Here is a 14,874-nt window from a genome sequence, read left to right on the forward strand (position 1 = left end):
CGTCTAGTTCAACTTAAATGAGTTCTGAGAAAAAAAAATACGTGCAAAGTATACATATGCGTATCAGGCTAGAAATGGAATTTATACCTTTTCCAAAAATTAATCAGAAGTTACTGATTGTCTTGATGAGGTGCCTTTTCTTCATGGATGTTAAAGATTATATAGTGTGTGCTTAGAATATCTCTGACCCAAAAACTCTCTTCACCCAACCGATCATAAATTTTTATACATCTTCACTCACACTACCACCCAGAATTTAGGCAACCCACTCATAACTGGCCAAAGACTGCTAGTACTTTAATTGTTAAAACTGAGTTTACCAACTATTACAAAGAGCTCTGCTTGTCCTCATTAAATTTGACGGCACATTATTCCTTCCTAAATGAGAAAATCAGATATTTAGAACTTATAACCAAAAGGGGGCTTTTTCACTAGTCCTATATTTTCTGGCATGTGCATGCAGACAATTTAGTGTGAACATCCTCAAAGCCGTTTCTGACACAGCAGCTGGAACCCTCAATGGCTGCACCTGCAGTAATTTCTACTCCTGTGAGCTGTGTACCATTTTGAATAGTCTTGATAATGCTAGGGACATACAAACCCTAGCTGGAAAATTTTGGCAACCTCATTCTTACACAGAAAAGTTAAGTTTTGGACAGGAGCCGAGAGCTATCCAGAAATTTAAAACAGGGCTTCCAAACTCATTCCTCCCTTGCAACCTCACTGGAGGAATCCTGAATTTGTTTGGGGTAGAAGACAACACCTTCCATTGCTGGGCTTAACAATCACATCCAGGTGTTGTTCTGTTATGGCATTACAAAAATGTATTTATAGCCAGGTACCACCTTTAAGGATGAAACAATATGGTAACACTGAGATCACAATGCAGAACTATCCTCACTTGACAGATTTTATTGTTCACAATACTTCTCAACAAAACATTATAAAATTATGGCAATCACTGTCCCCAAATACTGCTTGAAGATATAGGTATTTATTTTTTCAGCACATATTGGTTTGTATAATGCTCTTAATTTCTTAGTCTATAGTTACCTGTCGATCAGGCTTATCAGAGCAAACATAGATTATTTTCCGAGATGCTGGTTTTACTGAAATCCATGAGTAATTTGCCATCAGCCTGTAGTGATTCAGGACTTCATCCACTACAGTACTGGATCAAGTCTGTTACTGACAGACCAGTATGAATTCAGAACTAAATTTGATTTAACCATGGCCTTTACAGTGCATTTTTATTTTAATGCATTTATATGTGTGTATATAAAAGAGACCAAGGGAAAACAATTTGATTAAAAACCAAACAAAAAACCCAACACAAAACACATTTCATCCTTTTGAGACCATTTTATCAAATTTTATCTTTGTTGATAGAAATTATAAAATGACAGTTGACAATTTGAGCACTCTAAAAGAAACAATTAAAACCAAATAATCAGACACCTATTTTTTGAACTGCCTGCAAGATAAAGTCTAGATTATTTCTTAAACTGCATTCCGCACTTTGATCAATGTCTAGGAATTCCCTGTTCAAATATTGATTCCAGACCCTAATAACTGTTTTCCTTAAGTACTTTAGGAACAGTTTCTCAAAAGAGCCAACTTGATGGATGTGGCAAATAGATGAGCTCAGTAGAATAAAGATGGTATCATTATATAAAAATGGTTTCTTGCACATTTTGTCATTCATCTCAAAAGACCCTTTAGAGAATTTTCCTGCAGAATCACTGAGTATCTCAGATTAGAAGGGACCTTAGGGTGTCACCTAGTCCAACCTCTTGCTGAAAGCAGGACCATAAGAAAGTTCTATCATGAAAGCAGGCTGTTTTAAGACATGCTCCAAGACTCTTTGAGAAGAAAACCTGACAAACTTTAACTAACAAACAGTAAGCTGACAAACAGTACTACAATTAAAAGGCATCTTTTTCTGATGTTTCCTTAATCGTAAAAAACATACAATATGCATTATTCACAACTTACCTTGCAGAAAAATTGGTGAAGTGCATATATGATGATATGACTACGCCTATCCTTCCTTTTCCTCCCTGTATTAGGAAAAAGGGAATGATAACTTATTGAATTTATTACATTATTAGGCATTATTTTAAAGACCCACCCATACTAAACAAAACTTTAAGACAGGAGATTTAGAGAGTCCTTTTACTCATGCATCTCATGTGTTGCTTGAAAGGTGATAATGATGGGCAGCAGCTTGTCTGTCTATGCAAGCTGGCTGACAAGTGACATAAAAAACACTAAGTAGAATTTCTATGTGCATGCCTATCAAGTCTTATGGACTGAGAGGAAATTATTTTAAAAAAAATAATAAAATCTTGACCAGTAGAAGAAACATTGTATTAACTATTCTAATTTTGTATTACTTTTTCCAGAGATCATTCAAGACAATTCTAGACAATGTTGCCATTTCTCTCATGAAATGCTATAAAATGCCTGTTTTGGAAAGCATATCTGTTTCTGACAGGTTTGGGCATTTTTACCTCCCCAGCACCTGAGATTTTTACCGATGACTACGTATTTTTCTTTGGATAATTAAAAAAAATGTTCCAAAATCTTATCAAATAATTTACATGACATAAATTCAGTACAATTTACCAAGCAGTAATTATCACAGATTTCAAAACAATTTCAGTCTCTTAGCTGACACAAGTAGCTGTATCTATCTTTGTGGTTGGAAACTTTAAAGTCATTATCAAAAGGCATTAATCAACAATATGCATTACTAATTTGTATAAAAAATAGCTAGGAATACTTTGCCCCCTTTTCTTTTGTCCCGTTACTTTTGCAGCCCACTCTCCTGGCTGCAGTCCTGTAACTAGTAAGAATTCAATGGTGTTTCAAACAATCATGGCATTCTGCCTGCATGCAATTCAGGACTGCGGACTATGCAACCTGACTTGAAGAGAAGTTTTGGTCCCATTATCACCCTCATTCTGTTTAGAGTAGCATCTGCCTCATACAGAGATAGATTTGCCTCGAGTGTCACCAGCACAGCTACCAACTCAGTTCTGAATTCATTTTATCTGTATTCAATTAAGGCTTCTTTTTATTTCTCTTCATTGTAAGCAAGCAAGGAGAAGAAGTAACACTGCACAACAGTAGCTTTGCTGCAAGGCAATACAACAATGCTGGTGGTTAGAACCTGTCAGAAGCACTCAGGAAGTACTTTAATGCCCTCACTTCCTACAAACCATACAACCACCTAAAGGGATGAGCTGTGATATGTTGCCTATCCTTATCCTGCAACAAAACCCATGAATATCACAGAACATGAAGAGCTTCTAAAGAGTTTGCTATTAGGCTGGAAAAACCTCAAGGTTCTAAATACACTCAAAGAAGTAGCACCGACGTTTGAAGGAAGCGAACTAACATCACTGCATACTATACCCAGAGCAGAGGATAGAACCTTAGTTATCATAAAAAGCAATATGTATCAAGCTTACTTAAATCAACTGAAGATTTGGCAGACTGTTTCCAACATCAAACTTATTTTTTTATTTTTCAAAATGAGTAACAATAAAGGATAAGGTTTTTGAAAACTAATACAAACTGATAGGCAGTGCATACACACAAAGCTCACTTACTCTGCAGTGGATCACCACCACATGTTGAGGATCGTTGTTCAGCCATGATTCCATAGCCTTGCAGATGGTGCACACTTTATCAAGAGGTGGAGCATGGAGATCAGGCCACCCAACATCCATAATCTGCAATTAAACAAGTAACATTCACAATAGACACCTTGACCCTGATACTACATGATGATGAAGAGTCTCCACATTTTTTCCAAGCCCAGATAACCATGTCATTTGAATGCCATGATGTAACTAAAATATGCTTACAGGTGTCTCAAGGGCAAGAAGAGTATTTATTTGTTTGGTTTTTTTAAAGATACTAGTACTTCCATAAAAACAAACAAACAACTCCCCCCAAAACCCACCAACCACTCACAAGTGACAACATTTCTGAAGATCTTGATTTCTTAAAAATTTTTCAGTTAGAAATTTAGGTATTTTATAAGCAGTAGAATATTTAGAAGGTCAGAATTAGAAAACAGAATGTTAACTGGCCTGGTCCAGTAGTTTGTGATTGGTTTTATTTAATTTGCAACTAATTTCCTTCATGTGTTACAGATTTGACATCTCAAGATTTTGTTCATATTTTCTCTTCAACTTTAGTCACTATAAAATACTCTTTACTCAACCTATTATTATTATTATATGCATGTTTAACCCTAACTAACCAGTAACCATGAACAACTTAAATCCTTCATGATCAATAAAGCATTCAAAAGGTCAAAATTAAGAGCTGTTTTAATACTTTCCTCAGGTAGTGTATATCCCTGTAAATCTACTGCTATAAATATGTATCAGTACTACTCTGGCCTTATAATAGCTGCTGAAGAGTACATGCATATCATTTTTTACAACAATTAGAACAATTGGCAAGGAAGAACAAAACAGACATCAACAGCTCCCTTCCTTACGTGCAGAGAAGTAACTATGAAAAGATAGTACAGAAGGGAAGTGTGTATCTAAACAGAGTTCACTAGCTTCAGCTATCAGGCTGTACATTACAGTATATAACCCCTAGTATCCTGTGACTGCACAAAGAAAGTATACTTGGACTAAAATTTATACAAGTTTTTCAGTAGTTGCAATGGGCTTCAGGTCCTGTGTGCAAAGTCTAAGAAAACAACAGAATGGCTATATAAAGCACAGACCTAACAGACACAAAACAGAAGTTGGGAAAAAATAAAAATGAATGCATATGGGGTTTTTTATCATCTTCCCAAGGTTGTTCTCTTAACTCTGCGTATCAACACTTGCATAGCTTCAGGGCTTATCAGGCCATTTAAGTGATAATTAACACTAGAAAGAGAGGTATGTTATGGAAGACAGCCAGTACCTTTGGGTTAAGCTTGGCAAGGTCATATCTCTTTTCAGAGAGGTTTAACACCTGTTCAGAAAGAAAGAAGAAAATATCAACCATCAAGACTTCATAATTTACGTAGTAAGTAACCGTATTTGAAACACATGACAATTACAAAGAACTACAGTGGTAAGGCTTCAGGTTTGCCTACTGTTTTACTAAATTAATATTTGAAGTCAGGTAGCACTAGCAAATGTATTTTAGGTATTCAGTTGTTATACAATGAAATTAAATGCACCTTTTGGAAAAGGACAATACAATTCTGCTACATTTTATTTATTTTACATGGCTTTATTTTAATCAGAGGTATACTGAGAGAGCTAGGCACCATGCAAAGTAACTGCATGGCATAAGAATTAACAAAGAAAAGTCTGGGAGGGTGGAAAAGTCTTAAATATTTGAACTTGAGTGCCTGGCAAGAAAATACTGGTCTGTCAGAACATCACAGGGAACATATGGCATAGCTATTTAATTATAGTTTAGCCTGTGAGATCTGCCAACCCATTAGTCAGAAAGTTATCATCCACTTATTAAAGGAACAGTTAAAGGGATAGACTGCTAAATGAACATAAAGAAAAAGAAAAATAAAGCAGCATATACAAGTATATCTGACTCTTACATTAGGAAGTACTTTAAACCAGTATAAATCAGAAACAAAAAGCTGAAATATCAATACTCAACAACTGAAACAAGGCTACTGAGGCAAATTCTCTTTCATAGTGTGGCTATTTCACACCACAATGAGTTAAGCATAGATGACATTCATCATAATATTAAAAGCCTCATTACGCTGCCAGAATGGGACAAACAGACCATAAATATGGAAATAGTAAGTATATGAGATAAGTCCATTATACAGTTTACTACTACCCAAAGACAATTTAAGAACCCTTTTCTAAAGTGTGTCATCCCATTTGGCATTAATCAGCGCTCTCATCAGCAGTCTCAGCAAAGAAGCCAAGAACTGAACAGGCTAAAGAAACTACATCATTTTGCTTCTAGAAGCTGGTGGCAGCTGTTCACTGATGTCATACTTAAATAAGCTGAATGTGCAACCCCATCACGGACACAGTGGAAGCAGGAAGACATTACACCATTTTAGGAATAAGTACACTTTTTGAACAAGAAATTAATCCAGAGAAAGAAGAAACCCCAAAATTAACAAGGTACCCAAGAAAGCAGCCCCTATTTTAAGCTGCATAAGCCTCTCAAATCACACACGATAGATATTGACGATAAAAGGTATACACCACTTTCATTGACCTCAAACCCCAAATGAAAGCATGAATCACCTTTATATGAGGAGGAGCATGGGTTTTATTCCAATATATTGTTTGCATTTTAAACAGATTACTGCTGAAGAGATGAACAGCAACCAAAAATTCATATGTGCACTGTCCATACTATTTTGGATCAGGAAGATGTATCAACATTTACAGTTAAGATTATAGTTATCCTTCCAGAAATACCAACTGTAATTTAACAGGTATGAAACCATAAGTGTTTTGTACAAACGACTCGCAAAGGTTTCTGTAATTTTCTATCAGTCTTAATATTTGCAAACCAATTTAGTGGAGAGTTGTATCTCTCAGTACAGTATTCTTAAAATTAGTGTTAAAGCTATGTTAAAAGATCAATTACCTAAAATTTTCCACAGAAAAAAGTGCTATTTGATGAGAACTTTTAAAATTAATCTTTCTTGTTGTATTTGTATGTCAGATCAGTTTAAAATTCCTGTGTCAGGATACAGTCCTGTTCATGATAGGTTATTTGTCACTGCTGGATCAGACACCAAACTTAAAGATGCTGTTGCACCCAAGTCCCTGTCAAGCTATACAGTAGACATCAAACTGAGATACTCCAGGAGTCCTATCAGTACAGAACAGAGACCAACATTTCACATGCAACAACAGAACAGGAGGTCACAGGAGTCTTTGCAAAGAAGCATATGCTGTTAATAGATGTCAGTTGAAGATAAACTGCATCCCTTTTAGCCCCTTTTTGGCATATCCTAGGTCTATTTACTTATATTTTGGTACAAGAAAGAGAAGCATTAGCCTTCAGTTCTATGAAACTTAAATGATTTTGCCCTAAATTTTAGGACCTCAACTGAAGAATAAAAATGAAGTAAGATAAAACAAGTGGGGTAAAAGAAACTCTTCCTCCTTATACACAGCAGAGAGGGAACATACCCTTCTCCCTTCCCATATGATTTAATCCTGAACTGGGAAGTAACTTGTGTTATTAAGATAATATTAATTCTCTCACTCTGCTGAATGCTCATCAACACCATAGAACAAATACAAGGAGACCTTTTAGCTGGAGAAGAGACCTTTAAGAAGGTATTAAAGGGTCTTAGATTTTGTCTGCTCCTTAATAAGTTGACCAGAAATACAAAATCTCACGCCAAAGAACAGAAACAAATAGCGCGTAGCTGGCAATTTTTGGGAAGCAGATGATGTACTTGTGGTCATACAACACAATGTACTGGCTGGGGAACAATTCACCAGCCTACAGCTCATTCCATTATGGAGAAGGAACTGGGAGAACAGGCAGGCAAAACACTTCTGCCAGATGGGACCAAACTTGCTTGCTGAAAACAGCGGTAGCCTTGTTTGAGTACAGAGCAGGGCAAAGAGGAAGGTGGCCAAAACATTACACAAGTTAAAATTCACAAACAGTTCCAATTAGTAAAGCAACAGTAACACACAAGCATTACCATGTATCATTTACATATGCAGGACCAAGAAAATACACACCAGTTATATTAGTCTAACCTAGTAACAAATATATGTATGCTAAGACTGCACTGAAATCTTTTTATAAATCATAGCAGTGGGTTTGGGATTTGTTTCACTTTTAAAAAAGAACTGACCGTGAATTTAGCCAATAGTATTTACTGTCAAATTCCTAATGCCTTTAACATAAACAAGTTACTGTTCATCAGCTGCTCTGTATGCTCCTGTGTAGATGCCTCTCTAACTAGTGAGCTAATTTCAAATAGTTAACTCAAAAAACTTGATTACCTTTCAATCACTGTGGATACAAAAATATAACTGGAGCACACTAATACAGCAGTAGACAGAAATAAGGTAACTTGCTGATTTATTGCTGTTCTAAATCAACATCAAGAGAACTCCTTTGGCAAGTGTATGTAATAAACACTTCAATAAAAGCAGTTAGAGACACTGAAAAACACATACATATTTATCTATTTTAAATACCAAAACATTCAGTTTTAGGAAATGAGCATAAAATCAGACAAGCATACAGACAAGCTTATAATGGATTTTTTTTTTTTGTTAAATGGTTCGAAATATCCAAACAATTGAGCATTACTCCTCTCCTACAAGGGCAATGCATGGCAAATGTTTTAGCCAAAATAGGATGACAAATGTATTACTGACGAAGTTGATCAAAACAGTAGCATAATGGTGAATTTATTTTTGCAAATTGAGCTTTTCAGTTGACACAGCAATTGTGTTATTTAAACCGGTTTTTGCTCTCTGACAGGTGTTTGCATGTATTTCAAAAGTACTGATGTAAAACAGCATTCACTTGGAATCAAGCCTTTGAATCTTGCAGTAACATATGCATTCCTTTGTAACCAAAAGACAACTTTATTAGGGAATAAAAGGATGCTTCATTCTATCCTTTATGTTGCAGAAAGAATCTGTCAATGAAAATATGCTGCATGAAAGCAAACACATCAATGCACTACTGTTTCTTGGCCACTTTAAAAACTGTTTTTTAACAAATGCATTATGCAGTATTTTATATCTCTCATTTATTTCTTTTCTCTATCTAATCAAGAGATTCTTAATTCATTATCAACATAAAACAGTAATAACTTAAGAGGGAACGGCCTCAAGTTGCACCAGGGGAGGTTTAAACTGGATATTAGGAAAAATTTCTTCACTTAAAGGGTTTTCAAGCATTGGAACGGGTTTGCCCAAGGAAGTGGTTGAGTCCCCATCCCGGGAGCTATTTAAAAGACATGCAGACATGCTGAGGGACATGGTAGTGGATGTAGTAGTGTTAGGTCAGCAGTTGGACTCAACGATCTTTAGGGTCTTTTCCAGCCTAAATGATTCTGTAATTCTAGTCTATGATTGAAAGAGTCTTTTGCTATTTTTGACATAAAAGCTTGCTTGTTATAACAGCCAATTTCTAAAGGCTATCAGCATTTGAAGAACAAGCTTTTACAACTCTACATGAATATTGACACAACTGGATTCTTTTGGAGTAACATTATCTTGAAATTTCAATGTAATGTGACTTGCCTTTTGCTGACCAAGTCCACATGCATACACAGAGAATAAAATGATTAAAGTACTACACTACAAAAATTCAGTTTTGAAGTTTGTCTCTGTTGAAGAAAAGTCACATTTCTTTGAGGAACCAAAGCCTTCTGGGAAGCTTTTTTTTTAAAAATTACAATAAAGCAGAGAAAAATTTACTGTAAGCTATGGACAGGCTTCCATCTCTCAATAAAGGCCTCTGGTCTTAGACTGTCAAAGTATAATCCTCTACTGTTAGAGCAAATGAGATAGTTATGTTCATGCTCTTCATAACAAACAGACTCAAACAGGCAACAATGCACTCACCCAATTCTTTGCCAATTATTTGGCAACAGTTTAAAATATGTAGAAATTTGGAGGGAGAACAGCTAGGTAAGAAATGAGAAATGCTGATCTGTAGTGTATGTTCTGCTAGCTGAGATCCTGACCCAATGAAAGAGTAAAACTGTTCTCATCAACTTCAGCAGAACCACCCACTTGCATACCTTGGGGGGGTAGGGGGGGCAGGGTGCATTTGTTTTTTTTTTTTCCTGCTATACATGTGCCTCTTGAGCAGACTGTAGGGGTGTTTGAAACACGAGAAACAGAAGATAGTTTAAAAATTACCTCTCTGGATCTACAACCTGGCTGTGGTTTGCCAGGTTATCTTGCAAATTTGCAGAAACATACTTGGGGCAGACAGCATCAAACTTTCTTTTGACCAAGCCAGATGATTTCCAAAGTACTCATTAGAAAATAAATAAATAGAACTAAAACAAAACCCAAAACCCCACAGATCCAAACTTTGCAAGACAAACTGGCTGCAATCCCACTTAGAGACAGATCACCCTAAACAAGACTTACAAATTTGATCAGATTTTTGTAATATGAACAGGTTATTTAGTGAAATTTAACTGGACTGACACTACAAGCCTATTTCATAAATACCAAAACACTGCTGTCACATGGGAAAGATCACTGAGAACAGATGAAATTGAACCAGTACACTTTTACATACAGGTCACCTTCAAACTGTTACTGTCTTGTGCCTTACAAACTACAAGCACCTGATGGAAGGGAAGCAAAAGGCAAGAGGGCAGCATGCTGAGGAAATCAGACCACATTACAAGTATTACAAGTGCATCTTGAGGACCATAGCTGGTTCGTAATGCATCTATGACACATCAGTTTGTGAGCAAAATGTAATGTATTTAAATTATTATGTGGAATCTCTCTAGAAATTAATTTCTACCATGAGTCAAGTTCATGTTCCTGAAGTCGTGGATTTGATTCTAATAGCTTACACATGCTAACTGAGAAGATGGTAGAAGAAAAAAGGAAATAAAATATTGGCCCTGTTTTAAATTCACCTTCATATAGCAAGCTGAGACAGCAAAGGAGATTAACGGTTTGGGTCATCATTGAAAGAAAAAAATTCTGCACACAGAGCTCATTATAGACTTGCTTACAACTTAATTTCCTACAGAAAACTAAACAGCAGGGAAAAAAATGCATCTAAATCAAATTAATGAGAAAGAGCTGCACAGTACACACAGACAGCAGCCCTGCTTTTATATGTTGTTTCACAATATATAAGAGAGACAGCCAAGACATGATGGTGAGAGATCATCAGATCATCAGCTGAGAACCCAGACCTAGCTGGCTGCTAGAAAAAAAAAACCACACTCCATATTGCAGGGTGTGTCTCTTTTAAAATAATGCTTTGGACAATGAAAAAGGTCAGTGCAATTATTCTACAGCGTGTGACTATGTGCTATCACAGCAGAGACTTCAGTGCCACAAGCAGAGAAGTGCTTTTAATATCTGTCCTTGCCTAACATCTTAAAACACTGAAAATCTTGCTCCTGCTTGCAAAGCTGTAAAGGTGGACCAAAGAGGCTTTAGATGAGTGACTTTTAGTTTATAGTGGTATACATAGACCTACAAGTGGTCTTTCTGCTGGACAGAAGCAGTATCACAGAAGACTGATCCTACACGTACCAAGTAATTATCCCCATGTTTGGATTTGAGCATATGGGTTACATCTTGTAGATTATGGAGGTAAGTTTCCTCAGAACAGCTAGCAGGGAAGGATACAGCAATGATCCGCTCCGTGATGTAAGTGAGGTCAAGTTCATAGCCTTCCTCCATTATGTGATCGAAGTCTGCACTTCTGTGAAGAAATTAGATGTGGCAGTTCAGAGCAAAGCAGCCAAGAACAAACATAGCATATTAATGAGAAGAAACTGCAACTTGGACTCAATACAGTCAAGCATCTGATGTTTCCAATATTTTCATCACAATTACAACTTATTAAGTGCCTACTGAACTCAAATTATTCAGTTCAGTACACAAATGGAATTAGCCAAACATCAGAGTTCTTCACATCAAAACTGTAGTAAAAAAAATCTCTGCAACCAATAATGCAGAAAAGCAGTAAAATGAATACAAGCAACTTTGACAAACAGTAGTACAACAAATCTGGGAGTTAAATAGAAAGCATATAGGTACTTATGTCTGCACAAATCTCTTTTTCTGTAGAATTCTGCAAATGCTTTACAAATTGGTAGATTCAACACTGCAGATAAATGCCATCTTTACACCTGCTCTGAGTAACACTGAAGTGAATCCACAACCAGTCCCCAAACTGCAATAGACACCAATGTAATGCAATTAATCTCACAGGTTAATCTACAGATATTGTTTACTCTAACTTCTCCCTCTTTTCCAGGTTGAGGGCACAATCAGGCACCTCGCTTTGTCCTTCTTAATAAGATAATCAGAAGATTACAGTTACAAGTTAGCTCAGCAAATATGCCTGGTTGTCTTCTCAGGCAGGGATTGTAAAAATGGCCCTTGCATAGCAGGACAAGTCTTGCAGAAGACTGAACTCACAGAAGTCACAACCACAAGTAACAAAACCTAAACCCACCACAGCATTATGTGACAGTACTACACAATACACAAAAGAAATACTTGCCGTGATCCTTTGTCACAACTGGAAGAGGAGCTCTTCAAAGCACTGCTGGAATTCTGGAACAAAGCAAGCAGAGGAGTCAATCCAGTACCTTCCTTGCTGCCACTGACATCAATGTTCCTGCCTTTTTTTCCTCATTTATTATGTCCATACTGTGGAAAACTATGCATTAAAAAGTGTCAAAATGTTCTCCCCCGTGAACTTTAGTACTAGAATATTTCTCACCTAATTTTAGCTGTCTCAGAATTAAGGTCCAGTGTGATAGTCAACCAAGCTCTCTGTACATAATGGACAGAAACAGAGACATCTAGAGGGGTCAGTATCCCTTCCTTCCAGGACAGGTTTTCAGAAAGACAGCTATTACTATACTAACAGTAAAAATAAAAATAAACAAACATATTTACTTTACATTTAGATGTATCTTTTTATACAGAAAATCAGAAGTTCAATTTAATATCATGCATCAGTAACACCATAAGAGAAGGAGTATTCACTCATCTTCCTGCCCTGAATTTGTACTTATTATACAGAAGAGTGAACAGAAAAACTTATTTAGATAAAGGGTAAGAGCTGGAGAGTTGATAAACCCTATCTATTTTGGCTACACACATGACAAATAATCCCAAAACAAATAAATTGTGTTTGAATGGAAGAGGCCTTAGAACTTTCCATACAGTGATGCTGTATATTACAGTCTGGAAACATCTAGGACATATACAAGCATGCAAGTGGCACATTTCCTTCCAAAATTTCTGTAAATGAGCTGTTCTGGCAAATTGTAAAGCACATCTGATGGCATAAGGTGCATCTCATCTAAGTGCACGGTCCCAGTTCCACTAGTTCCTGTCTTTACTTAGACAACAGAAAATGAGGCAACTTCATAGTATTTTCAGTTTCTTTTTACTCAGTCCTTTCTTAGGATTTTAAAGGCTGTATGTAATACACCATGGGTGCCAAAACAAGTAAATAACAAGTAACTGAAATTCAAGACAAAGCTTTTAGCGTGTTTTGGTTTGGTTTTATAACTAGAAAGAAACTAGTGGAACATGCCTCTCTCTCTGCTTCCTTGGTCTCACAGATGTATCTCCTGCCTAAGGAGTACTTCTACCATTTTTTAATACATTTTATGACTAAACCTCCATGTAACCTGAATAATCAGTCACTTAGCAGTTTCCTTTGGTAAGAAAATAAGTGATAAAATCATTCTCTATTGCATACTGTCATAGCATATAAACTAGCATATAACCTAGTAGCATGCAGCATATAAGCATATGAACAATAACATAATGCAAACCACTAGCAGGAAAAGACCCTGTTAGTGAGATCTGTTTTTATTGTATGCATGCTGTGTCACCTACTGAAATGCACAGTACTATATACCCTTTCCTGCTCGGTGTACAAAAATGGATAATCCTGACAACTTCCACAATTCAACAGCTGGTACAACTTAAAACTGTGCTGTTTTCAGACAGTGCTGTCTGAAAAGAAATTTTCTTCAAGTACCCGTTTAAAACTCTAGCTGATTGGTTGCACATATAAAAACATAAATATATCCATTTGAAAGGACTCTTCTTCTGAAGTCTCATTTGGGTATCACATTTCATTGCATGGTCTCGAATAGCTGCAATACACCTCAGTCTGTCATTATGGGCACACTTTTATACAAATTCTGGACAGCTTCCAAAATCAAAAGAACCCTACCATCTTCAAAAGATATTTTGATTCAGATAATGAAACTTCCCACTGCCTATCTATGGTGCACCAAACTACTGAATTTTACTTAACCCTTCATAAGGTCAAAATCACCTTGTATATATTATATGTTGACTACAGTCTATGACTTGTTGGAAAATGGACAAACAGCCAAGGACACACTTCCATTTTTCTGCATGTCCTCTAGATTACAGTCACTTCTTTCTCTCTTTCATGGCTAGCAATGTATTTTTTTTTTCAGTTTTTCTTTTTGTGATTTGTTTTGTTTGCTAATTATCAATGACTACACCACTAACTTTTCCCCTCACAGCTACATTATTTAGAAAAATCCAACAAAAATATAATACATGACTTACTACAGAGGCAAAATGGTTACTGAAAAAGCTTTTTAAAGGTTTGATGAAACACACAGCGTATAAGCACACGCCCCTACAATGTGTTCTCAAACACATGAAGAAGCTGTTACAGCATTTCTCACAACAGGCAATCCATAAACATATCTTACCATGCTGCTGACTGAATTCAGTTTTAATAGGGTTTGGTTTGGGTTTTTTTTCCTCAACATTTCTGTATGGCTTCAGGGTCATTTCACTGGTAAGAAGGGATTCTTCTTCATTCTGCACCAAGTCATACACACCTACTAGCAGAATACAAGTTTCACCAAGCACAGGATTCAATGGCACAGGGCAGACTATCCATAAAGGCATATTGTCTCCACCCAAGTAAAAAAAATCCACTATTTTCTGCCTCGCTGCACACTGGAAATGTAAAAACATTTGACTAATCTTCCAAGACAGCAAATGCCATCTGGCATCTCCCAGGATAGACAGTTACACAGAAAATGTTGCAAAACTAGATAAAATTTTCATTTCCTGTCAGCCAACAGCAGTAGAGAAGACTAAGAGGAAAGAAAAATAATGGCTCAAAATGGGGTGTTTA

The 14,874-nt window shown here is 36.4% G+C and overlaps 1 protein-coding gene across 5 annotated transcripts in view; it reads right to left on the bottom strand.

Moving 5' to 3' along the window:
- TNS3 (tensin 3) overlaps positions 1–14,874 on the bottom strand; it is a 187,194-nt gene that overhangs the window by 99,328 nt on the left and 72,992 nt on the right. For 4 of the 5 annotated variants that reach the window (XM_035893956.1, XM_035893953.1, XM_035893955.1 and 1 more), the window contains 5 exons: positions 12,226–12,278; positions 11,247–11,418; positions 4,942–4,992; positions 3,618–3,740; positions 1,996–2,060 (listed from right to left, as the gene is read on the bottom strand). In XM_035893956.1, coding sequence (XP_035749849.1) covers positions 1,996–2,060; positions 3,618–3,740; positions 4,942–4,992; positions 11,247–11,396 — 389 coding nt within the window. In that variant the 5' untranslated portion in view covers positions 11,397–11,418; positions 12,226–12,278. Of the gene's footprint in view, positions 1–1,995; positions 2,061–3,617; positions 3,741–4,941; positions 4,993–11,246; positions 11,419–12,225; positions 12,279–14,440; positions 14,485–14,874 lie in introns of those variants that run through there. The other variant, XM_009638463.2, reaches the window with a different exon arrangement.

Source organism: Egretta garzetta, unplaced genomic scaffold (genome assembly GCF_000687185.1).
Source record: "Egretta garzetta isolate BGI_Z169 unplaced genomic scaffold, ASM68718v1 scaffold155, whole genome shotgun sequence".
In the NCBI taxonomy this organism is placed as follows: Eukaryota; Metazoa; Chordata; class Aves; order Pelecaniformes; family Ardeidae; genus Egretta; species Egretta garzetta.